Genomic DNA, 27,037 nt, shown 5'->3' with positions numbered 1-27,037 from the left:
TTTCCTTCATGTTTATATTTCATTTAATTCAATTGAATTGGACCAGTTTTGTTCTGCTCTGTTCTTTTCCCTCTTATTTTTGGCTTTCCTTAAGAACATAGATTGGCCAGGATTTGTGGGTCTTCTTGCTTCAGTCTCTCAAGTGCTGGGGTGGTTTTAGGTTGTTTGTGTTTCTTTGCATTTTTCTCTTTCCATTTTGCTATTAAATGGAGCTGCCTTATCTCCTCCCTTTATCTTTACTGTTACATCCTTCTATTCATTTTTCCTTTTATTTTCTGTGTGCTGCTCTAATACTAATCACTAGTTGTACTTTCCATCATTGTACTTAGTCACTAATACCTTGTTGCACACTGTGTTTTTGTATTCGTCCAAAATTATTAGGGTTGGGGCAATTATTTTTATTGAAGATTATTCTGTTTTCATAATAGACTCGTCCCAAAGTTAGTAGTAGATTGCTGTCAGAGATGAGTCAAGTCCAGTGGGGGAAAATGACACCTTAATCATATATAACTTAGTTCACTTCAACACTGCAAGTATTTGCACTGGAAAAAAAAAATATGGATGATTAAAAAAAGTCTAGCCAGTGACTCATCCCAGATGCTTAAATCCCAACACAGAAATGCAAAAAAACAAAAAAGCAAGGCTGCACTATGCACTTGAAAGTTCCTAATTCCATAGTAATAATGAGAGCAAATTGAATGAAATGTCGTGGAAGTCAAAAGAATAATATAAGAATGTTTAATGAAAGAAAGAGGACATGAATAAAATGAATGAATTCAAAGAGAACAAACAGTTGAATGAAGTAAGTCAAACAGAGAGATAAAGGAATTCAGTAGAGACATACAAGTGCTGAGAATAAATCAGTTTGAAATTTTGGAAATGAAAATGTCAATAAATCAAAATAAAAAAGTTAGAGAAAAACCTCATTAATAGATCAAGTGAAAATTCAATTCCAGGGTTTAAAGACATGATAGACAAATTAAAATATTCAGAGAATACTCAGGGTAAAATAGTAAAAACCAAACATGCAGGATTTGTGGAATACCATTGGAAGGACAAATTTGGGAATCATGGGCAGAGAAGAGAGAGTATAACAGTATATAGAACAAAGAAAGAATGTTGAAGGCTCTAGGAGTGAGGCACCAATTTACATGTAAGGGCAAAAAACTAGTTTTCTTCACCAAAACTGAAGGCAGAGGCATGGAGCAGCAATACCTTTCAAGTTCTTGAAGCATTGAACTTTATCTGATTAGAATCTACACTTTTAAATCTTATTTTAGGCAAGCTGGGCGGTGGTGGCGCATGCCTTTAATTCCAGCACTTGGGAGGCAGAGGCAGGTGGATCTCTGTGAGTTAGAGGCTAGCCTGGTCTACAGAGCAAGCTCCAGGAAAGGCGCCAAAGCTACACAGAGAAACCCTGTCTCGAAAAACAAACAAACAAACAAATAAAAATTTTTTATTTTAGGCAAATAACTGAAGAAAAAAGAAAGTTATGTAAGAAAGGAAGAACCTATGATTTTAAAATTGCCAGTATTAAATTGTCAGAATATAGATTACTATATGGAAGTAAATCTTTGCTGATTTGTTTTCCTCTTACCAGCTACCATTTTGTCTTGTGGATGGATTATTTATCTCACATACTATAATTCTCGGAATGTTGGTCTTATTTTAACACTGGTCCTTAACAGATTGTATAAGCATGGCTATATCCATATTGGTAAGTGTGTGTAACACTATTTTTCTTTCTTTCACATTATCATGAGATACTATATTATGAATTTATATTTTGTAAACAGATAGTAGCTTTAGAACATCATTTTTGGTTCAACAGTTTGAAGTAATCAATCTGTCTGGCCTTTCTTGTAACATTCCTTAGATAGTAATGAACTGCCATTTGGTTACTTTTACCCTATTCTCATTGCTGAAAGTGTTTCTATAGTAACTTTTTTGGCTTTTTTTTTTTTTTCTTAAAAAAGATGCTTATAAAAATATTTGAGAAACTTAAAATACTTAAATTGAATTTACTTAGAGTTTGCCTTGAATTTGAATATTCAGTATAGGCTTTTCCCCTTTTTATAAAGTTGATACTTTAAAAATCTGTAAATTGAGATAATTTTGTATATTTCATTTTGTGGCCAGTTTTAGTCAGTTTCTTACTACCAGGAGAAATTTTGCAAGAGGATGGGAATTTACATTAGGAAACCTTGTTCCATGGGAAGCCAGATGGTTATTGGGTGGAATGGGAGGAGAGGTGGCTGGATAGAGCCACTCCAGCTTTCCTCATATTCAAATACTTCTTAATGAGCACAAGTAATCTTCTCTGAAGCATAAATGTCTTCTATTAATTGGAGAAAATGACGGATGCAGACAGAGTAATGGAGAAAAATGCTGAATTAGATATTGTTTGTATATGTGTAGTGGCCGTTTATAATTAAAGGATTTACCTATATGGAGTACTTACATAAATGGTTATTTAATAGTCCAGTCCATAGCGATATTTTGGCCCTTTTTATTTCATTGGGAAAGAGAGATGAGAGATTTATAAGACTTGTGAGTATATGGAGAAGAGAATAGAAAAAGATGAATTATTTATTAATTTAAAGGCTAAGATTAGTCTAAGCTCTAAATGCTTTACTATGCATTAAAAGAATTATTGTAGTTACCATTGTCTTTTCTCTGTAACAGGTTCCTTCTCTTTCTCTGTTCTTTCTGGCAAAGTCATGGTTCGTGAAATATATTACATTACAGAAGACATGTCTATTAGGTAACAAAAAATGAAGAGACCCAAACAAATATGAAATATTATAAAAATCTTCTTAATATGGTTTTATTTAATATGACTTGTGTTTTCAGTAAGCCATAAATCAAAAGTTGTTTATTCAGTAATATTTAAAATTGTTTATTTAGACCAGCAAAAAGTTTCTTAGCTATTAGTTTATAGAAACAAATAATTTCATTTGATTTGTGGCTGGAAAATTGAACCATTGAGTTCACTGAGCATTTCAGTGGTTGTTACATGAAATAAGTGTCAGGGATATTGGTATTATCATCAATTCGCTCCTTATTCAAGGTAGCATGTAAGTATTGAGCATGTGTTAGCAACTATTATTTTGCTGTGAGAATGTAAAACTAATATGAATAGAAGAGGAAAAATAACATGGTTAAAGTCTTTTCTGTAAGCTTTGAAGAAAAACTTTATTTTTGTGTTTTTTCAAAATTTGTGACTTAGAAAAAATGTTGGATTAATTTAGAGGTACTATGAATTGGCATTGCTTGTACTTCATTAAAACTGGGAAACAACTTCTGTGGTAGCCTATAATTATTTCTAAATCAAAGTAAAAATCATAATTATAAAGCTGAGAGTTGATCATTTTAAGGTATGAAGTCATAGATAATTAATAGATAGGAAGGAGCATCTTTGAATTTTTTCCCTGAGTTTATTAACACCTTCTTTAAGATTTGACTTTTTTCAAGACAGGATTTCTCTGTGTAACAGTCCTGGTTGTCCTGGAACTTGCTTTGTAGACCAGGCTAGCCTCAAACTCACAGAGACTCACCTGCCTCTGCCTCCCAAGTGATAAGGTTAAAGGTGTGCACCACCACAGCCTGGCAATATTTGACTTTTTAAATATAAATTTTATACTTAAAAATGTTATTTAAAATATAATTTTTTCTGCACTTCATTTTCCTGTAAATATATTTTAGCATTGTTTTACCTAATTAGAAAAGTTGAGTAATTTTTATATGTTGTACATGATAAATGTGTACAATTTTTATCAATTAAAAATAAACATTACTTCTTAATTTGGAGTTAGGCAATTTCTTTTTTCACTGAAAGATGCGGAAACATCTTTACTTAACATGAGTTAAGTACAGCTGGGTGTGGTGGGGAATGCCCTAATCCCAACACCTAGAGGCGGAGACAGGATGATCTGAAAGAAGTTCAAGGTCATCTTTGGCTTCACAGCAAGTTTGAGGTCAGCCTGGGTTTAAAAAATGAGTTCAGTAAATTGTTTTCTTGTTTTTTGTAATCTGCCTTCCCTCAGGATTCAAGATGGATTTATTATTTTTCGGTGGTGGAAAATGTACAACCCAAAGCAGAAACAACATGGTAGGTTCTCCTTTTTATATGTTTCAAAGGTATTTAATCATATAATCAGATTTTCCTTTATATGTATTAAATGTTTCACATAATAGTTTTTAATAGCTTGAATTTACAAAGCTCTTATTTTATCTGTTGCTTAATCCTTCATTTTGCCAAATTACCTAGTCATGTGTTCAGTATGCTCTCTCCCTGTTTCTCTCATTTGTTGAATATGTGGAACCTAATCATATAATTATAAAATGGCCTCCTATCACTCTAATCTTTCTAAGACATCCACATTCTTCAGCTTATCTTTATTCATACTTGCTGTTACCCAGCTTGATCTTAACCTCATGGATGCAAGAGATCCTTGTGCTTCAGCTTTTCTAGTAACTGGGCCTTTAAGTATGTGCCAACACGCTGCATATGATTAATGGTGTTAATTACATGTCTGTTAGCATTCATATGGCTTCTTTTGAGAAATGTTAGCTCTCTTGTTCATTTCTAACTGTTTTCTTCCTGTAGAGTTGTTTTGTAGGTGTAACCAACCGTCTTATTAAAATAAGAAACACAGAACCAATTAAAAGAGAAAGCCAAGAGGTCAGAGCTCAGAGCTAAAATCTTACCTCCTGCAGTGCTCGTAGCTTCCCTGAAAGAGAGCTACTTCCTGTGTGTCTGTCTTTAAATAGTCTTTCTGTTCTGCCTTCTCATTGGTTGTAAACCCAAACACATGACTGCCTCATCACTACCTGTAAGTACAGCCCTCCAGGTCTCCAATGCTGGCTGTATCCCTGAACACACAGAGCTCTACCTAGCTCTTCTACCAAGTGCTGGGATTAAAGGCATGCGCCACCACCACCACGCTTTTGCTATGGCTCTAATAGCTCTGACCCCCTGGGCAACTTTATTTATTAACATAAAATCAAAATCACATTTCAGTACAAATAAAATACCACCATATTGTTTGAGTTCCTTATATATTTTGTGTACAGTCTTTATCAAAGAACTTCTTTATCAGTTATGTGGTTTGAAAATATTTGCTCCCAATGAATAGTTTATACCTTGTTAATTATTTCTTTTGTTATGAATATACTTTTATTTTGACATAATCTCATTGGTTTTTGTTTGTTTGTTTGTCTTTGGGATCAAGTCTAAATATCAGTACCTGGACCCAGGGTGGTATTTAGTTATTACTTTGTTGTTGTTACCATTTTTTTCTAGTAGTTTTATGATTTGGTGTTTTACAAGTCCTCAGGCCATTTTCAGTTGAATTTTGTATATGGATTAAAGATGAGGTCCTGCATGTGGATTTACAGTTATCAACACCATTTATTAAAGAGATTTGTTTTCCCATTGTATGTTTTTGTCACTTTTCTTGTACTGTAGGTTCTCGGGTTCATTAATAGACTCTTGTGTTCTGTTGGCCTATGTCTCCTTTTACACCAGTATTGTGCTGTTTTAGTGATGATCACTTTGTATATAGTTTAACATGGACTATGTGAGCCATCCCTAGCTTTGTTTTTGTGTTCATGGTTTCCTTGGCAGTTTGGGTTCTTCTGTAGTTCCACATGAACTTTAGGGTTATTTTCCCTTTAGCTGTTATCTTGATCAGTGTTCTATTGCTTTGAACATGACCATGACAACTCTTAAAAAGGGAAGCGTTTAATTGGGGCTGGCTTACAGTTTCAGAGATTTAGACCATTGTCATCATGGAAGGAAGCATGGTGGCATGCAGGCAGACATAGTGCTAGAGTAGTTGCTGAGAGTTCTACATCCAGGTCTGCAGGCAGCAGGAAGAAAGGGGATCTGGGCTTGGAATGAGCTTTTTGAAACCTCAAAGCCAGTGATGTGTTTTCTCTAACAAGGCCCACCTCCTAACCCTTTCAAATAGTGTTACTCCCTAGTGACCAAGTATTCAAATTTCTGAGCCTTTGGGGGCCATTCTCATTCAAACCATCATAGCTGTGAAAAGTGATACTGGAATTTTGAGGTGGTTACATTGACTCTGTAGATGGCTTTCATTAGTAAGATTTTAACAGTATTCTTCTTACCCATGAATGTGGAATATGTTTTCTCTTGATACTCAACTTCTTTCTTTCATGTTTTACAGTTTTAAGTGTCTAGGACTTTAACTCCTTTGGTTAATTTAATCTTAAATACTTTATATTTTTATTTCTGGTAATTTGTTGAGATTGTTCTCTTGAAAACTTGCTGTCAGTGTGGAGAAAAGTGAATGATTTTCGTATGTTGATTAGCTCTACTCTTGTAACTTTGCTGAGTTCTTTTTTGTTTTTTCAGCTTTAACAGTTTTTGGTGAAATTTTGAGGATTTTCTAACAAGACCATGTTGTTGGCAAGCAACAGTTTAATGTCTTCCTTTCCTATTGATATCTCGTTTATTTTTCTTGGCTTATTGCTTGGAAAAGGAACTACAACAATTTTGAAAAGACATGAGGGTGGATATTCTTGTGTTCATTGAGTCTTAGAGGAAAGAGTTCCACTTTTCACTATTGAGTTAATGTTAGCTATGAGCTTATTATTCCCTTTTAAAGGGTATTTTCTGAGAGTTGATGTTCTTAGCAGTGTGCTCATAATCGTACCTGTCAAAAGTAAAGACATGAAATAGCAAGGTAGAATGCACTGTTCAATCTATACATATTGCTAGTCTTTCATGATTTGGGATCATAGTTTTAGAATAAAGTACATAGAGTAGTGAAGAGACTGGAACCTAACACTGACAAAATCCAAGCGCTATTAGTAAATTATGTAATTATTTTTAACATATAATATTATAATAGTGGACTGATGTAGATGTAACCAACTGTCTTATTAAATAAGAAACACAGAACCAATGTAAAAGAGAAAGCCAAGAGGTCAGAGCTCAGAGCTAAAATCTTACCTCCTGCAGTGCTCGTAGCTTCCCCGAAAGAGAGCTACTTCCTGTGTGTCTGTCTTTAAATAGTCTTTCTGTTCTGCCTTCTCATTGGTTGTAAACCCAAACACATGACTGCCTCATCACTGCCTGTAAGTACAGCCCTCCAGGTCTTAAAGGCTTATGTCTCCAATGCTGGCTGTATCCCTGAACACACAGAGATCTATGGGATTAAAGGCGTGCGCCACCACTGTCACGTTCTTTGTATGGCTCTAATAGCTCTGACCCCCGGGCAACTTTATTTATCAATATACAATTAAAATCACATTTCAGTACAAATAAAATACCACCATAGACTATATTCTCTAGTAGGACTTTGTAGCTAATATATTATTTTTTGTTGATTTAAGGGCAGATTCATGTGCTTTGACAATTATCCAATCAGTATAGATGGTTGACATTCCTTGATGGAAATATTAGAAGTCTAGCTGGAGTGTGGACCTGAAAACAATAGAAGCTACACAGACTTCTAAGGAGGTGAATTAAAGACTACCTCTTAGTAGGGCCAAAATTTTCATTAGAAATTAGAGTTGTTTAATTTGGAGAGAAGAGTGGTGTTCAGGTCCACAAATTCTTTTTTTTTTAACTTTCTTTTTATTTATTCCTTGTGTCTTTCATGTCATGCATATCAGTCCCATTCATTTCCCCATCCCTTCGTATCCACCCTCTGCCCTTGCACCCCCTCCCCCAATAAAGTAAGATAAAATTTGAGAGAAAAAAAGAACACACATACAAAAAGAAAAAATCAGTCTAGTCATGGAAGCTGTCGTGAGACACAGTGAGTCATGCAGTAAACCCTTTTACCCATATATTTACTTGGAAGTGTTCATTGCAAAGAGTCATTGGTCTGGTTTGAGGTTTCTGTTATTAATGCTGTGCCTTTATTGGGACTCCTCTTGGATATCCTGTTGTTGCCCTGTGTTGCGGAGATCCTACAACTTTGGGTCTGCAGGACCGGTCCCTTCATGTGTTCCAGCAGATCATAGATGGGGTGGATGTTGGGGTGGGCCAACTCATGATTCTTATCTGGGCCTGGGTAGTTGCAGGGTTCAGCTCTCCCCTGTCCTCACCACCAGAGTGAGCTCTCCAACATTTCCCTGGCTAATTCACCCCTTGCAAGGGGCAATGCCACCACTAGACTAGTTTACTTGGAGTTGGGGTAGAAAGCAGGATTACCAGGTGACAGTGTAGACTTTGTAGAATTTACATATTATTTTTCTGGATGAGATAGGAAGATTAGAAAATTTAGGAATAGAGGATGAGATGATCTTGAGATTTAAATAATCTGTTCGCTATGCTAAGCACAAGCATGAGGAAGAACAGAACAAAAGCAGAGACTAGTTAGGAGACAGTTAGAAAAAGTGGAAAGAGATGGTGACTTGAGCCTGAACATTCAAAAGTGGTTGGATTCTGAATGTTTTAAGAAAAGCTGTTTGGATTGTCTGATTATTTCTGGGACATGAAAGAGCAGTCAAAACTTTTGAGCTTTAGCAATGGAAAAGACAGACTTTCTGTTGATGAGGAATATTGTATATTGGGTTTGGGTAGGAAAATGAGGTATTGGTTAAGTCTTGTTTCAGAAAAGTTGGAGACATTGAGTGCATACTGCCCACTTGCTCTTTGACCTTGGAGTCTGGGGCGCACCATTGTTGATTACTAAGCAAAGGTTTAATCCTGATGCATGATAAGGGTTTGATTTACTTGTTTAAAATGGGTAATTATACTTACTGGTTTCAAGAATTGTACTTTATGCATATTAATAAAAAATTACCTGTTTATCTGTCTGCTTTAAGAATTTGATATGCAGCAAGAAAGAATGATGGGATGGTTGATGTAATAGGTATTATCTTAGCTCTTAGTCATGTGATAAAACTGGAGAAACAGCAGAGAATCTAGGTCAAAGAACTACATAAATGGCCGGAAAGATACAGCTCATAGCCATCAAGTATTTGGAGTTAATATTACTTTTCTTATTTTTACTACCATAGATTTTGTTTTTTAAGAACTGAATTTATCCCCCCCTTCTACCAGTTGTCCTAGAAAATGATGAGAAAATACTTTAATTAAAGTAACATGATTACTGTGTGAAAAATAAATGTTTATGATTTTTCTTATTTTTTTTTTTTAAATGTGAGTGGCAGTGTATTTTGTTAGTTAAAAATCTATATTTGCTTACAGGTTTCAACATTACTTTTTTTTTTTTGCAAGAAGCATGAAGAATTGGTGAAATTTGGTGTCTTCATGAAGGGTAGATAGATATCTCTTGTTTAAATTATAGCTTCATCTACTAAGATGAAAGTTAATAAGTTTTTCATTCATTTTTAAAAGCTAAGGTTATTTTTGAAACTGATTATCCAATTTTAAAGAATATTCAATAGAATCTGTTAGACAGAAGTGAAAAAATAGACTAAGAGTATAAAAGATGTTACAAAAATGTAACATTTTATTTTAGGACAAAAGAAATCAAAGGTAAATTTCTTCTGCTATGGTTAACATGAGATTGATGACTTGCAACTTCCTCTGTAGAAGCAAATGTCCTCTTTCTTCTAAGTAAGTTTGTTTTACTTTGTGAAACAAGACTGGACAAAAATATTTTGATTAAAATTCTTGAAAAGTTGACTGAAATCTTTTCATTACTCCCTTTCTTGCTTTTATTCATTCATTCATTCATTCTTTTTTTTTTTTTTTTTTTTTTTGGTAACTTGTTTCTTTAGATCCAAAGGCAGAAACCAGATTATATATCACAGTTAATGACTTTGAATTTCATGTCTACAACCGTTCGGATCTTTATGGGCACCTTCAAGAGTTGTTTGGTTTGGAACCAACTATAATTCCACCCAAGAAAGATGATGATAAAACCCGGGAAAATGGAAGAACAAGAACTCAATCCAAAATTGAAAGGTTCAATGTCAAACTTGAATTTTAGTAATTTCTAATATTTAAACTCTTTTTAGTAGAATATCATCAACAGTGTTCACCTAAACAGAATCTAATCTCTTAGTTTTATATAGGTATATAATCTTTTAAATTAAAGTAATGTAAGATTAATTTATATAAAAAGTCCCAACTCTTGTTAGTCCATATTCATAGTCTGTTATTAATTTGCCTTTTATCCTTTTAATATGTGTACATAAATGTACATCATGTTTATATATTCAAAATACACATGTAAATATTGTATTTGTGTTTTTGAAAATCACCTGTGGCTTCTGGTTGTAATGTGTGTGTTTTTTTTTTCTTTTGGTGGTGCTAGGGATTGAGCTCAGGCCTTGCCCATTCTAAGTGAGCACTCTACCACTGAGCTAATCCCCAACTCTGTAGTCTGCTATTCATTTGGAAGTATATGTTAAAATCTTTCTTTATCTGTATACTTTAAATATATAACAATTTTACAAAGGAAAATAGAATAAGCTCTTGCCATACAAATATGTATCACTGTCATTCATCTTTTTTTATATATGTTGTTGAAAGGCCAAGGGACAGAACAGGAACACATAAATAAAAGGAAATCTATTCTAGAAAGACAGAAATATCTTTAAGAAGGCACTTATAAAGTAATAGTCAGCTCAATGTTCAGTTCGTAGTAATTTAGTATGAGTCTTGGAAAATAAGCCACAATTAGTGACTAGGAAATGAAATGAGTCATGTACCCTTTCTAGAGAAATTAAAGTTACTTAATTTTATTCAGGAATTTTTTTTTTATCAAACTATTGTTTTCAAATGAAACTTACTTTAATTTTAACTTAGTTACATTTTAGACATAGCTTTTCCTTTTATTTGTTTTTCTTTTATCTGAAAATTGTTCCATTGGATGAAATATTATTTAGCTTTTTAAAAAAAGAAAATCCTGTTATTTGCAGCAAAATAGATAATATGAGATAAGCCAAACCAAGAAAGGCAAATATAACATAATTTTATTTATATGTGGAGTTTAAAAAAATTTAACTCACCTGGGCTTGAGGGCAAATGTGATTTGAGATCAGCTACATAGTAAGACCCTTTCTCAAAAAAAAAAAAAAAAAAGGAAATTTTCAAAGAATTAATGAAAATACTCTTAAAAATAAGTTAAAAAAATTAAAAGAAACCAGCAACACAGGTCCCCTCTCCCACAATCTTAAACTCAAAGAAATAGAGTGGAATTGTGGTAACAAGGGGCTAGTGGTGAGAGAATTGTGGTTACAGGGTGATGAGAATTAATACTGACTTATATACCTTGATGGCATAAATCACCTGGCTGATTAACTTTGTTGTATTATAAAGTGGGGTGCTATAATGGGTATCACAGTACAATAGTGATGTCATATTCTACTCAAGAGTATTATTATAGATAGTTTTTCATTATAGCTTGTTTAAAAAACAAAGAAAAAAATAGTATAAAAAAGTACATGCCGCCGGGCGGTGGTGGCGCATGCCTTTAATCCCAGCACTCGGGAGGCAGAGCCAGGCGGATCTCTGTGAGTTCGAGGCCAGCCTGGGCTACAGAGTGAGTTCCAGGAAAGGCGCAAAGCTACACAGAGAAACTCTGTCTCGAAAAACAAACAAACAAACAAAAAAGTACATGCCAAGAGATACTTTTAGGAATATTACCATGTCTTCACATGATTGTTGTTTTATTTACTTGAATACTCATTAGATGTATTTGGAAAATGCAGCTGGCATTAATGATGTGCATTATGAAGAAGTTTAATTTTTATACCCTTAGGTTTTTCTTAATGTCAATTTTATTTTTCTCATCAGAGTTAAAGTAAAAACAGAATCTCAAGACCCCACATCTTCATGGAGATCACTTATCCCAGTCATTAAGGTCAACGTGAGCACAGTAAGTATATTATGTTCGAGGTAATGTTTGGCACATTAACCCATAGAACTTTTTTTTTTCAAATACAAAGTTCATGTAAGAAAAGAAAACAATTTTCTGCACATTTTAGTTCCTATATCTGTAGGGTGTGAAATGAACTGTTTTAATACCAGCTCTGTATTTGTATGCTTATTAAAACTGAAAGGCTATTTACAAGTGCTTAAGTTTCTCTAAACTTATCTTTAGATGTCTTTAAATATTGGTTTAAATAAATGATAATGATTTTAAATAATGATTTAGATAGCATATACAGCTAAAATAGAATCATTTAGTTCTTTCTTGGAATTTTTCAGCTAATGAAAAACAGTGACTAAAACAATGTATCTCTTTTATGTTTTTAGGGACGTTTGGCCTTTGGGAATCATTACCAACCTCAGACTCTGTGTATCAATTTTGACGATGCTTTCTTAACTTATACTACAAAACCACCTTCAAGTCATCTTGACCAATTCATGCACATTGTGAAAGGAAAGCTTGAAAATGTTCGAGTCATGCTTGTTCCTAGTCCAAGATATGTTGGTCTACAAAATGATGAGTAAGAAAACATAAAAATAGTAACTTCTCTGTAGTTAATATAAGTACCAACTGGAGCCTGTAGCATCTTTCTCATTTCTATGGTAGAAGTTGTACAGCAATCACATATATTTTTCAGTCTGTTAAAGCCTTTGTGCTAAAAATGATAGGTATACTTTTCAATGTGTTGCTGTGTGATTATAATGATAATTTTTTATACCCTCTTCTCACTTATTTTGGGCTAAATTAAGCTCTAATGTTATGTTAGGACTTGCCCATTAATGGTGTATTTTTTTTTTTTTTAATCTGGAAGGCCAGGATAAGTAATTTAAGTTGAAAGCCAAATAAACTTTCTCTTGGAAAAATTGCTTAAGTTAGAATAGTCCAATTTTGAGATAACTGCTTGATTTTTTTCGTTGAGCCCCAAAGAATTTTCCTATCTAGCATTCCAACTTTTCCCCCTGTGCTGAAATAGCTGTTTTATTTAGAAGATATGTTACATTAGACTCACCAGTATGATGAGGCCCTTGTGCAGGAATGGACTAGACCTGGAGGAGACAGCCCTGTATTAACTCCTGCCAGACACCAGGTCATGTATTTTTAGAATAATAGTCCCCATTCTTTTCTTTCTTTTCCTTTTCTTTTCTTTCTTTCTGCCTTTCTTTCTTTCTGCCTTTCTTTCTTTCTCTCTTTCTTTTCTTTTTTTTTTTTTTGGTGAGGAAAACAGTTTATTTGGCTGCTATATATTCTGGGCCTCAGTCATTTTGGAAAACCAAGGCAGGAACTCAAGGAAGTAATTAAAGCAGAAGCCATGGAGGATTCCTGCATACTGCTTGCTCTGCATAGTTTGCTCAGCCTGCTTTCTTTCATTTTTCACTTATTTCATATACCAACCAGTTTCCCCTCCCTCCTCTCTCCTGTCCCCTCTCCTACCTCCCATCTATTCCTCCCTCCATCCACTCCTCCTCCCTTCAGAAAGGGGCAGGCCTCCCATGGGAGTCAATAAAGCATGTCATATAACATTGAGGCAGGACCAAACTCCTCCCCCTGCATCAAGGCTGGGAGAGTTTCCAGCCATAGGCTACATGAAATTATGTTTTTTTTTTAAAAAGCAGATTGGCTTAATTTTTGTGGTTTAAAACATATTTAGAAGAAAATTATTGCATTTGGTATGTTGTTATCTAATGAGAAATATATTTTTATGTAGAGGACAGTGGTATATGGCAGAGAAGTTGTTAACTCTAAAGAGTAAGAGGATACATTAATGCCAGCTTTTAAGTTCAAGATGTTTGCTTTACATTTATTTTAAGTTAATTAATCAGCAAAATGTTCTCGGAGGAAAAATAAATTGTTATAGATAAAAATGACAATTCTTTTATTATTTCTGAATGATTATACCTTATTATACTGGTAGATTAAATATTACTTAGGATTATAATAGAAATCATTTAAATTTGGTCATAAAAGCAAAATTTGACTATTATATTTCAGTAATTATTGTTGTACTTAACCTCTGTTTTAAATAGATTTATCTCATTCAAAACCTAAAGTGAGGCCTATAAGCCAGTTCTTTTCTTATTGAACTAATTTACCAGTATTTTTTCAGGGTCATTTTATCACTAACCTGATGTAATATAAAACTAGAGTAACTTGTTACATTTATTACTGTGTTTGTCTGTGTGAAAGATGTTCTTTTTTTAAAGATATAACCTGTCATGTGCTTTGTAGTTTTTTCCCCTTTTTCTCTTCACTCTTTAACTACTGTTCACTAGAGTGCTGAGCATTTTGTAGTCTAAGATGTATTTATTGTGCCTCATACATGTTCTCATAGACCACCAAGACTAATGGGAGAAGGTTTTGTGGTGATGCAGTCAAATGATGTTGACATCTACTATTACATGGATGAGCCAGGTAAGTCCTCTTTGAAAGTATGTCGCACAGGAATGCTTGTTTCTTCTATAAAATGCTATTGTCTCCATTGTAGCTAGAGTTTTCCTGCCTTGCCCACAGTTAGGACAAATCTTTGTCACCCGCCAGTCCCACAGCCACTCAGACACAACCAAGTAAACACAGAGACTTATATTGCTTTCAAACTGTATGGCCGTGGCAGGCTTCTTGCTAACTGTTTTTGGCTTTTTTGAGACAGGGTTTCTCTTTGTAGCTTTGAGCCTTTCCTGGAACTCACTTTGTAGACCAGGTTGGCCTGGAACTCACAGAGATCCACCTGGCTCTGCCTCCCAAGTGCTGGGATTAAAGGCATGCACCACCACTGCCCAGCTGATAACTGTTCTTATATCTTAAATTAATCCATTCCCACAAATCTATACCTTGCCATGTGGCTCGTGGCTTACCGGCATCTTTTCATGCTGCTTGTCAGGGTGGCGGCTGGCAGGCTCCTTCTGCCTTCCTGTTCTTTCTTTTCTCCTCTCTGTTAGTCCCGCCTATACTTCCTGCCTAGCCACGGCCAAACAGGTTTTATTTATTGACCAATTAGAGCAACTTGACATACAGACCATCCCACAGCACAGCCAAGTGCAGACCATCTCAGACACCTGCACTCAGGCCTGTGGTCCTAATCATCCTCTATGCGGACCTGCTGGTAAAGCCACAAGCAATCCGAGAACAGGCTCCCACAGGACATACAGAACATCCCACAGCACTCCATATTTCAAATCTTCTGAAAGTTAGCATCAGTAAGTGTTAAATGTTACTGTGAGAGTGTCTAATTTCTAAAACAAATAAAAGATGTCATGTCTTAAGAGTTGAGTATTACATTACTATTTTGTAGACTAATCTTTTCTGCAAATTGCATTTCATAGGTGTGCCTCAAAAATTGAGGATGCAAATAATCCATCCATTTGCCTGCAAACCTCATGATGTCATTGTTTTTCTCTGCTGAATAGTACTCCATTGTGTATATGTACCACATTTTGTTTATCCATTCTTCAGTTGAAGGGCATCTAGATTGTTTCCAGGTTCTGGCTATTACAAGCAATGCTGCTATGAACATAGCTGAGCATGTGCCCTTGTGGTATGATTGAGCATTCATTGGGCATATGCCCAAGAGTGGTGTAGCTGGGTCTTGGGGAAGATTGATTCCCATTTTTCTAAGAAAGCGCCATATTGATTTCCAAAGTGGCTGTACAAGTTTGCATTCCCATCAACAGTGGAGGAGAATTCCTCTTGCTCCACATCCTCTTCAGCATAAGGTGTCTTCAGTGTTTTTGATTGTAGCCATTCTGACAGGTGTAAGGTGGTATCTCAGAGTCGTTTTGATTTGCATTTCCCTTATGACTAAGGATGTTGAGCAATTCCTTAAATGTCTTTGAGCTTCCTAAGAAAAACCCTTAGGGTGCATGGTAACAGGGTGGTTTGTTTTAACTTAGAGGGGAGAAAAAAAATCACAATTTGTTGCACTTGAACTTCAAACTTAAAAATTGAGACTTAGCTATTTTCAGTGTTTGATAGATAGCTTTCATTTGAGAAAAGTCCCTAATATTGGATTGTTTCAGCTCTTTTATCATGCTTTGGTTCTTTTTGCCTCCTGGTGATTTGTGTGGTCACAGTATTTTCAGTCTAGGACCAGGATTTTACTTGTCTTTTTGTCATGACATTGTAGAAGCAGTAGTATTCAGGAGTCACTGCCACACATTTGTAGTTCAACAGAAAATGTCATATCTCAAAAGAATTCTTTGATGAAACCGTAAGAATTTCAATTTTATCACCTTTTGAGGCATAAGTAGAGTCTTTGCATTTGGTATGATGAACTGGGAAGGAAGTATACATGGAACACTTGTGCTGCGAGCCAGAGTGCTCCAGTGAGTTCAGAAAAAGCACTCACTTGATTGAGTCACAAGCCTTTTTACTTTTTTTCATGGAGCACTAATTTTACTTGAAGAATAATTCAAGACAAACCATATATTTTTGCATGTGAAAATTAGAATTTTGGAAATTTGGTGCTGTTTGACAGCATCTCAGTATTAACAGCTTTTCTAGTGAAACTGTTAGTGATATTAATGTGGTTTTAGGAAAAGTTTAATAATAAATTTGCCAGTATTTATAAAAATGAACATAACTCAATTAACCTGTGTTTTCCAAATGACCAGTACATAATACAGAGTCATGCATGGATAAAAGATTCAGAATACAAGAGAGAGCAGTAGATTTTAACATGAGAGAGTTTGAAAAATTGAGTAATGGGTTTCATTGTAATCTTTCTGAAGTGCCACTTGTTGAATTTTGCTCTAGTATCACAGAATATCATCCAACTTTATATATGAAAGGCTATTGAAATGTCTCTCCCCTTTCTATCTATACCTAAGGCCAGACTGCCTCAGATCCTTTAACAACAGATAAGTACAGAGTAACTATGAAAATCTACCTATTTTCTGTTTGGCTGGATACTGATACCTGTTGATTTAAAAAGCAATACAAACACTTCTCACTAAAATGTTTTGGAAAATAGAGGTTTTTTTAAAAAATTTTTTCTTGGGATGAAAACATTTTTATTAGTTACTTTTTATTGTATCTTATACTTTAAAAAAGTTACTCCTGATGTAATTAAATAGTGTTTATTATTTAAATAAAACCTTTTTAAAATCATGGAATTTTAATTTGAACATAGTAAATTTGATATTTGAAAAAAAATTGTTTTGTTTGTTTAACATACAAACAAAACAAAAACACCAATCTCTCTGGGACTCTTAAATTTTTAAGTGTAAGGTTACTTGAAACTGAAACATTTGAACTGCTAATATAAGGAAGCTTCTTAATGGAGGTTTTAACTAATTGCCTTTTTATATTTTGGAATGTAGGACTTGTTCCAGAAGAAACAGAAGAGAGTATAGAAGGAGAAGTAAGCAGTGAAGATTGCAAATTACAAGATTTACCTCCCTGCTGGGGACTAGATATCGTTTGTGGCAAAGGAACAGATTTTAATTATGGACCCTGGGCTGACAGGCAGAGGTACTTGAGTGAATTATATTTCTAATAGTCTTTCAAGTATATTGAGATTTTATTTCTTATTGAATACTAGCTTAATATTTAAAAATATTTTTAATTATTTTCAATTATGTATATTCATGTGTATTTGTATTCATATGTATCCATATGTATTCAGGTATGTGCACCTGAGCTCAGGTACCCATGGAGGCCAGAGGATCTCCTGGAGCTGGAGTTATAATCAGTTGTGAGATGCCTGGTAATGGATGCTACCAAACTCATGTCCTCTGGAAGAGCAGCAAGTGCTCTTAATAGCTTAGCCACCATCCTAGCCCCCATTGCTTAATTTTAGTAAACTATTATGTTGTGGCAAAGTAAGTTTTCACTAAACACTTTGATCCAGATAGTAACTTGTTTGTGGAGCTACCACAGGCAAACTCCAGTGAGCAGCCTACTTATTGGTTCCATTTTATTTTTGTATTTTATTGATGATTTATTTACTGACCTTCTGTGAGTTAGGGATTTTGGGGATATACAGATTTAGAAATGAAAAGCTACAATAGCTGTAGTGAAGCCATAATAAATGGGGAAGGGTCTTGATGACAGGCTCAGAAAGACAGTAGTGGTTTCTGACTAAATAGCTAAGTATTGCTAAGATATAGCTTCAGCAGCAGAAACTTGTTTAATCAAGTTCTGGATTTCAAGAGTTTCACTTGGAAGTGTTAGCAATGTTGGTTCTTTGTGACCATCATGAGAGGAGGATGTGTCCCAGGCCCCTTCTTGAAGCTAAGGCAACATGTGTTGTCTCTTCTTTTGACATGCCCTGTCCTAGAGTATGTTGATCCCTTACTTAAGGAGAACACCATCCATACAGGGCTAGGGTATACTCTGATGACCCTGTGCAAACTTTATCATCTCTAAAATCTGTGTCACCAAATACAGTCATGTACTAAAGGATTTAAACTTAAGATTTAAACATGAATTTTTAGGATACAGTTTGGCTTGTAACAAGCATTAAAGGTCAGCACAGTGAAAAAAGAAGGCCTTATTAGGCAGTGTGAGTATAGTTTATGAAAGATAAGTAGAGGTTTGCTAGGGGAAGGAAGGGGTGTGACTAATCAGGGAAAAATGAGTAAGGACAGTAGAAAATTGCCCTGAAGGTCTTGTAGGTAGTTGAGAGTTCTGTAATAAAGAAACATGGCCAGCCAGATACAGTGAATCATGCCTGTCATTTCAGCATTCCAGAGGGGGCCTATGTAGGAGAATTGTGAGTTAGGGGCCAGCCTGAGCTATGAAGTGAGACCCCCAACTCAGAAAGCCAGGGACTGAGGCTTTAAGTAAATGGCAGAGTGCTTGCCTATTTAATGTGCAAGGCCTAAAGAAAAGAAATAAATTAATAATAAGTGCACATATAGGAGTATCTAAATGGCTTTGTTTGCATGTGTGTTTGTTTTGAGGTGGGGCTCTTGTTCAACCTGGCCTTAAACTCTGGGTTCAAGTGATCCTTTTGCTTTAGTCTCCTGAGTATCTGGAACTACATGTAGTCTTGACTATCATACGTGTCTACCTGGAAGGTTTTTTTAAAACTAGGCTTCTATTAATTTTAAAGTAACTTTTATTCGTAATATATTATGACCAATTTCTTACTGCTGAAGAATTTAGGAGACATTTAGCACTGATTATTAGGAAGCGTTCAGAAATTAAAATAGACATTGCTTAAAATTAGTCTAGTTTTGTACTCATGGTCTAGTTTTCTTGAAAATAGATAAGCCAACTCCCTCAGTGAATCAGGTGTTATTAACCTGTTGATGAAGGAGTGGTGAAATTAACTCTTGATACACTGGCTCTTTTATACTTTTTACTTTCAAAGCTCCCTATCTTGCATTATTGGAATAATTACACACTGTCAAGTAATATGGTCTCTCTTCTTTTTAAAAAAATGTTATTAGAGATGAAACCAGGACCCTACATATTCTAGGCAAGTATTCTCAGTATTTTTTTTTTTTGTTTATTTGTTTTCTACTTTTATTGATTCTTTGTGGATTTCACATCCTATATTCCAGTCCCACCCATCTTCCCATCTCCTCAAATATGCTTTCTGCTCTTGCATCCTTCCCCCCAAAACAAAACCAAATTTAGAAGAAAAACCAAAAACCAGACAAAACAAAGGAACAACACCAAAAACAGAAACAAAAAAAGAAAAAAAAAAAAAGGAGAAGAATCTTGTGGAAGCTATAGTATGGTCTGTTGAGTCACACAGTGTACCCTTTAGTTCATTGATCTTTGCAAGTGTTTATTGCCAAGAGTCCATTGGTCTGGCTTGAGGCCTCTGGCTTCTGCTATCCCATCGATAATGGGCTCTCACTGGGACTCCTTTTGGATATTCTGTTGTTGTCCTGTGTCATGGAGATCCTTCTGTTCATCCCCTTCATATGCACCAGCAGTTCATAGATGAGGTGGGTGTTGGGGTGGGCCAACTCACAGCCCTGGTTCTGGGCCTGGGTGGTAGCTGTGTTGATGAGCTTGATAGCTTTCCCTCATCATCACTACCTGGGTGAGCTCTCTATCACTGCCTCGGCTAGCTCACCCAGTGTAGCCTTCAGCAAGGAGCAGGGCCAGTTCTCCTGTTCTCAGGTCCCTCATATTCATTTCACCCACACTCACAGCACCAGGGCCAGCTCTACTGTTTTGCCCAGGCGAAGGGCAGGGCACCTCAATTGCTGTAGAGGGTACTCAAGGAGTGGGGTCAGCTCTTCTGCTCTCACACCCTCAGGGTTGACTCACCTGCCTCCCAATCCCCAACAGCAGGATCAACTTTAAAGTGCTACCCCAGGCTAGGTGCAGGGTCAGCTATCCCAGGGCCAGTGAAGGGTGGGGCTGGCTTAGCACAGCATGGTTCCAGGGACCCCCTGTGCTAATGTTGGCCACGGACATTATTACAGACCCCAGCTGCAGCAGGACCATGGACCAAGACATGGGCCCTTGGCAGCAACTTGGGCCCAGGTGTCACCATGGCCCCAGTGGCAACACATGCCATCCTGATCAGTATGTCCCCAGTGGCAGCATGGCTATTGGGCACCAACATGATCTCAGGTGGCTGACCAGACCTTGGGCACTTGCAGAACCCTCAGTGGTAACAGAAGCCATGGACATTACCCCAGACCCTGATGCTACAGGGCCACAGGCCCAGACATGGCCATAGGCAGTGGCCTGGGCCCAGATGCCTCTATGGCCTCAAGTAGCAGAACCAGTTGCCCAGTATAGATAGCTCCGGCAGCGGCATGGTCCTGGGACATTGATATAGTCTAACATGGCTGGCTAGCCCCCTGGCATTGGCATGGTCTTCAGTGGCATCAGGAGCCACGGATATCAACTCTGACCATGTCTACTGTAGGGCCACAGACTGAGACATGGCCCTCAGCAGCAGTTCTGTCCTGGACAGTACCATGGCCCCAGGTGACAGCACTGGCCACTCAAATCGGCTTTGCCCTAGTGGCAGCCCAGGACTCAGACACCAACATGGTTGCAGGTTTTGGCCTAGAACCTGGGTATCTGTGTGCCCTTTGATGTCAACATGGCGAGGAATATCAACACAGACACCAGCTGTGGTAGGACCACAGACCCAAACATGGTTCTCAGAAACAACCTGGACCAGGAAGTTACCATGGCCCCAGGTGGCAGCACAGGCCACTTAGATTGGCATGGCCCCTGTGGCAGCATGCCTCTCAAATACCAAATTGCTCTCTAGGTGGCAGCCTAGACTACAGGCCTCTTCACAGCCTTCAGTGGTAACTGGAGCCACAGATACTAACAGGTCCCCTTCAAGCTGCTTCAGGGCCTCAGACTAAGACCTGGCCTTTATCCCAGGTCCAGATATCACCTTGGCCTTGGGTGGCTAACAGACCATTCATGTCAACCTGTTCACTACCCTCACCTCTTTAGATTCACCTCTAACCATAGCCCATTAAACTGTTGTGTCTCTCCCTCTCTCTTCCATTTCCCCACCCTGTACCCACTATCCACTTTCTGCCAGTGCTCTTGGTTGGGTCACAGGTGGCGCTTGGTTGAGTCTTGCCCACCCCAGCCACAAGGCATGGTACAGAGCTGTTGTTTTTCTTCTCTCATGCCCTCAGACATAGAACCCTCGGGCAGTGCTTGGTATAATGGTACCTGACCAAGTAGTCTGGCGGGAGCTGTCTGTGTCCTCTGCCGGTTCAGGCCTGGAAAGGGCAGAACAGCTCCTGATTAATTGTTCAGTATGTTCTTTTAATGTTAGTAGTTCAGGTACATTAAAATAATATGCCTCAATAGGTCATTGTTTAACAGTTGTTCAAAAACTGGAATAAGGTTTTTAAAAACCTTTGAAATATGTTATGACAATTACTAAGTCCTATATTTATTAAGCTTGAACATCAGTGGAGCTTAAAATTTCAGGTTAGAAAGCAAAGATTCTGTATGTTATTAGATTTTAATTTTCCTTTTATAGAATTTTTTTCTTTTTCTTTTTTTTAAATTTAATGATGCTTGTAGTCACTGGCATCAGTTGAAAAATGAGAAGTTTCTACTAAGTAATGCAATAACTCCATTTGAACTGTATTCAGAAATCATAGTAGAAAATAGCCTTTGTTTTAGGGAAGGGGGTATACTGGTGAACAGTTAGATTAAGAAAAAAAAAAAAACATGAAATGGGTTTCTCTGTGAAAGAGTCCTGGTGCTCTTGGACTCACTCTGTAGACAAGACTGGCCTCGAACTCGTAGACATCCACCTACCTCTATCTTCTGAGTGCTGAGATTAAAGGCATGTGCCACCACTGCCCAGGTTCAAGTTAAATTTTTACAATAAGTTTTTGATTTTTGAGACAGGGTCTCTTTACACAGCCCTGACTGTCCTCCTGGACCTTACTATGTAGACTAGGTTAGCCTCAGACTTAAAAAGATCTACCTGTTCTTCCTAAGTGCTGGGATTAAAGGCATGCACCACCACGCCTGACACAAAAATCCATCTTAGAGCCTGCCCAATCTTAGTAGTATTATTTAGAGAATTGATACTGCATTTCTGTGCATTAGAACTTCACTTTTACAACCCTCTCTAGCAGCTTTTCCTCTACTGAGAGAATACTCCAGTGTATTTTTTATTTAGATTTAGAACTTATTGAATAACAAGGTTTATTCAATCTCATTAAATCAAAAGTTTTATTTTTCTGTGTGCTTTGTTCATGTGGGTAGCGTTAGCTTCCTTAATCTCTTGGAAAGATGGCTGTGTGATGTTGGGAAGGTATTGAAACCACAGCAGTAAGAGCCAGAGTTCAGGTCAGCCCTTCCTATCCAGTGTTCTTTCCATTACAGCCCATTCATTGCCTGTCCCACCTGGTGTGCTGTATTTTTTGTCTTGTTTTAGTATGTTGTGAGTTTCAGATGATTTGCAGACTTTCTTTTGTGCATTTTCATTTAATGATGGCAAGTTGAACTCTGTGAACCTCAGTTTTCAGATTTTGTTCTGTTCATCTACTTTTTTTCCAAGTCTGTTTTAAGTAATCTTTTCTGTCACTGTTGACTCTGTCTTCAACCCTATTATTTAAAAGACATGCACCGCTACCTTCTCTTAACATTATACTAAACTAATGTTTGCTCCCATAGAAGACTCCGAGTTGAATATTTCTTAAGTTCTTTCATCCGTGTCAAATGATATTATAGGCTCAGCAACTAAATACTTGTTTACTTTTTAGAATATATTGCTCTTTGTCCTTTCATTGATATTATGCTCGTTAAAAGTGATTGTGGGGAGTTGGACAGATGGTTTGGTGGTTAAGAGCACTGGTTAGTCTTGGTGGTTAAGAGCGCTGGTTAGTCTTGCAGAGGACATGGGAATACCAGCACCTAACTGGTGGCTTACAACTGTTTATAACTCTTATCTCCAGATCTTACACCCTCTTTTATCACTCACACACATTGTATCCATGAAGTGCACAGATACAAGTGTAGGCAAAATACCCATACACATAAAATAAAATAAAGGTTAATTTTTGAGTGATTGTGAAAATAATACAAAAATTCCTCCATGTGTCACACACTGTTAAGTATTTTTATTTAACCCTCAGTGTCAGTCCCTGAGATTAGTTATTCTTACAGACAAGGAAGCTGGTCTTTCTTCAGAAAAGTTTAATTCACTTGCTGAGGGAGAAATGATCTCTTTCATTTCTTGGTCATTTGCACAGTTGATGTACTTGTAGCATGTTTTTAGAACTCACATAACACTTTGATTGGGGCCTGCCCATGTCTCACTCAGTAATAGTGTATTAGGTGTTCAAAGCTTATTGATATCTAGAAATATGAGATAATGGAAAAATAGTTTGTTAAGTGAGATAGCAATGATAGGTTAAAATATGATTTTGGTCCCTTATTAAAGATGATTGATTGTGTTTGACTAACACGCCAACTCCTTTTCTTTATTATGTAGAGATTGTTTATGGAAGTTTTTCTTTCCACCTGATTATCAAGTTCTGAAAGTTTCTGAGGTTGCACAGCCTGGAAGACCAAGACAGATCCTTGCATTTGAACTACGAATGAATATTATTGCAGATGCTACCATTGACTTGCTGTTTACTAAAAACAGGGTATTTATTATAAGATAGTAGAAAATATTATTTAAAATTTGAAAATTAATTTTCAGAGTATTTTTGTGGGTCATAATTATATGCTTAGCTTTATTTCTCTGAGCTCCCTATACCTCCTTAAGTAATCTTGTACATTTTACATTTATAATGGTTTATTAAATGCAAATAATGGAAAGAAATTAATAATGATTAATAGTAATAACAGTGGACTTTTAAGTTACCTTCTGGTTTCTCCTTTGTATTTTGTTAAAATATTTTAATATAATTTTGGTATAAATTAGAACCTTGGTTTTTCCAAATTTTTAATACTTCATATTATTAATTATATTTCTTTGATAATTTAAAAGTAAAATGATATAAATATAAATATAATAAATCTCATGTAAATTAATCTTGTTCTTTTGGTAGGAAACCAATGCTGTACATGTAAATGTAGGGGCTGGCTCATATTTAGAAATTAATATTCCAATGACAGTTGAAGAAAATGGTAAGTTATTATTTTGCCTGAAATGATTAGTGACATGATTAATATGCTAATGTAGTTTGTTAATCCTTTCAGATTAACATTAGTGATGTTTTATTTTTAATTTTTTGTCTTTTAATTTAAATATAATTTAGTTTTTCACTGATACATAAAATTGTACCTATTAATGGTGTGCCATGAGATGTTTGAACCCATGTATGTAGACTTACAATGTTCAAGTCCAAGTAAACATGTGTTTCTACATTTTATAACTTCTGTGTGGTAAAAGAATTTAAAATCCTTTTGTTTGGCTTTGAACTTATTTTTTTGAGACAGCATGTCACTGTTTAGCCCATGCTGACCAAGGACTTGCTATGCAGCTTAGTCTTGTCCCTCCCTTGAGATACTCTTGCTTCATACTCCCAAGTGCTGTGATCACAGGTTGGAACCACCGTGCTGACAGGCTTTCCTTGAGCTTTTTGAAGTATACAGCATGTTCTCATTACCTGTGGGTCAGCATGTAATTCTTGTCTATATAACTTAGTAGTAAAATTGTTTACCTACTCCCAACCCTTCCTTTCTCCTTATTCTCCTCAGCCTGAGTGAGTGAGTACTTGTTCTACTCTCAACTTCTGTAAGCTCGGTATTTATTTTTTATTCTTTTAGGTTGCATACATTAATGAGATCACTAATAAGATCACATCTTTTTTTGTGTCTTGCTTATTTCCCTTGACAAAATGACTTTCATTTTGAGCCATTTTGTCACAGATGATAGGATTTCATCTTTTTTTCTTAACATTTCACATATGTACCACATTTTTTGTCCATTAATCAGTTAATGGATACCATATTTAGTTTGTTTTCATATCATGACTTTTGTGAATGGTGCTGCAGTGAACATGGGCACTCAGATGGCTCTTCAGCAAAAGTATTTCATTGTCTTTGGAGAGGTACCCAATAATGGGGTTGCTGGATCATGTGATAGTTCTATTTGTAATTTTTTTTGACATATCCATGAGCAGATGAGAGCATAGTTTTAAATTTTAATGTACCTGTAGCTTAAGTTATTACATAATTATTTGGGTCTCTAGAGAGAACAATTTCTGACTTGTTAGGTGTTGTAATTCTGTATTTTTATTGTGTTGTGTACATCTCTTGTAGGACTGAACATAATTTGCTTAATATTTTTCTAGTTAGATTTTGGTACTGTAAGAGTAGATGCTATATCATTCACAAGTCTAGTACTGACCTTGACTCCTGGGATTTGTACAGTAATTGTTTGATAAATAGGCTTAAATTTTTTAGGGTGTAATGTTAGTAGATTTTTTTTTCATAGAATAAAATGGGTACTTAGTGTAATTGTGAGAAAGAAAGAATACAGTGCATACTTAAAATATTAAATAATTCTCTTACAGCTTCAATTTCTTCTGATCTACTATAAATCATTGCATATTTGAAATCTGGGCAGTTAGTAACATGAATAAATGCTTTTGGTTAAATTTTGCTTTTTTATTCCCATCTTCGTATATTTGTGACTGAGGAGAGTTAAGATAAAAGTGTGGTGTACTTAGTCACTTTCTTGAGAGTAAGGAGAATAGTAATGTACTCTTATGTTAAGATCATTAAATGGCAATGATAACTGTCCTTAATTTTATTTATTCATATTTTATTTAGCTCTCCTATCTTGTTTCTGTCACCTATATTGGTGCTACTATATAAAGAGAGAACAAGAGACTTGTTTCTTATATTTACATAAAAGTATCTGGACTTTCCTGTTTAAATAATCCATTGAAACAATGACTGAGGATGGCATAATACATACCCCCGCCCAACTCTAGGTCCTTTTTTTGTGAAGAACTAATCATTACATTAGCCAGCTTTAAAATAATAATCATGTGAGGCCATGAAGGAGAGAGCTGAGATTCTCTGGCACTGCCTGATTCATAGGAGTTATTTGGTAAGAAAAGTCTGTTAGAAGTATCTTAATTACAATGTATCACAGGGGAGAAAGGAAGTTGGAGGTTGTACAAAATTAATAATGGTTCAAATATGGGAATGCTTCAGCCTTTTACATTGATATTACAGGGGCTAGAGAGATGGCTCCACAGTTAAAACCACTTGTCCTTGTTTTGGTTCCCAGTACCACATGGTGGCTTACAAGTATCTATAACACTCTCTCTGGCTTCTGAGGGCACCATGCACACTTGTGGTATGCATACATACAGACATGCAAAATACTTCCAAAATAAAATCTTTAAGTTGATAGTCTTAGAGTTTCTATTGCTGCAATGAAACACGATGACCAGAAAGCAAACTGGGGAAGAAAGGGTTTAATTGGCTTACATTTCCATATTGCTAGGGAAGTCAGGACAGGAACTCAATCAGGGTAGGAATCTGGAGGCAGGAGCTGATGCAGGGGCCTTGGAAGAGTGCTGCTTACTGGCTTGCTCCCTGTGGCTTTTGCTCAGCTTGCTATTTGCTCAGCTTGCTCTCTTAGAAGAACATGGGACCACAGCCCAGGGATGGCACCACCCACAGTGGGCTGGGCCCTCCCACATCAATTGCTAATTAAGAAAATGCTTTACAGCTGGATCTTATGGAGGCATTTTTCTCAATTGGGGTTCTCCTTTCAG

The 27,037-nt window shown here is 36.1% G+C and overlaps 1 protein-coding gene across 20 annotated transcripts in view; it reads left to right on the top strand.

Moving 5' to 3' along the window:
• The window catches only part of Bltp1 (bridge-like lipid transfer protein family member 1), a 180,106-nt gene that overhangs the window by 9,875 nt on the left and 143,194 nt on the right, over positions 1–27,037 (top strand). For 19 of the 20 annotated variants that reach the window (XM_076573799.1, XM_076573817.1, XM_076573812.1 and 16 more), the window contains exons 4-13: positions 1,601–1,717; positions 2,686–2,764; positions 4,047–4,111; positions 9,730–9,916; positions 11,753–11,834; positions 12,215–12,408; positions 14,218–14,297; positions 17,201–17,351; positions 23,785–23,941; positions 24,350–24,428. In XM_076573799.1, coding sequence (XP_076429914.1) covers positions 1,601–1,717; positions 2,686–2,764; positions 4,047–4,111; positions 9,730–9,916; positions 11,753–11,834; positions 12,215–12,408; positions 14,218–14,297; positions 17,201–17,351; positions 23,785–23,941; positions 24,350–24,428 — 1,191 coding nt within the window. Of the gene's footprint in view, positions 1–1,600; positions 1,718–2,685; positions 2,765–4,046; positions 4,112–9,467; positions 9,566–9,729; positions 9,917–11,752; positions 11,835–12,214; positions 12,409–14,217; positions 14,298–17,200; positions 17,352–23,784; positions 23,942–24,349; positions 24,429–27,037 lie in introns of all 20 variants that reach the window. The other variant, XM_076573818.1, reaches the window with a different exon arrangement.

The sequence above is a fragment of the Peromyscus maniculatus genome, chromosome 6 (assembly GCF_049852395.1).
Source record: "Peromyscus maniculatus bairdii isolate BWxNUB_F1_BW_parent chromosome 6, HU_Pman_BW_mat_3.1, whole genome shotgun sequence".
Taxonomy (NCBI): domain Eukaryota; kingdom Metazoa; phylum Chordata; class Mammalia; order Rodentia; family Cricetidae; genus Peromyscus; species Peromyscus maniculatus.
Note: the sequence above shows the minus strand (reverse complement) of the source record. Positions and strands in the feature narration are given on the sequence as shown.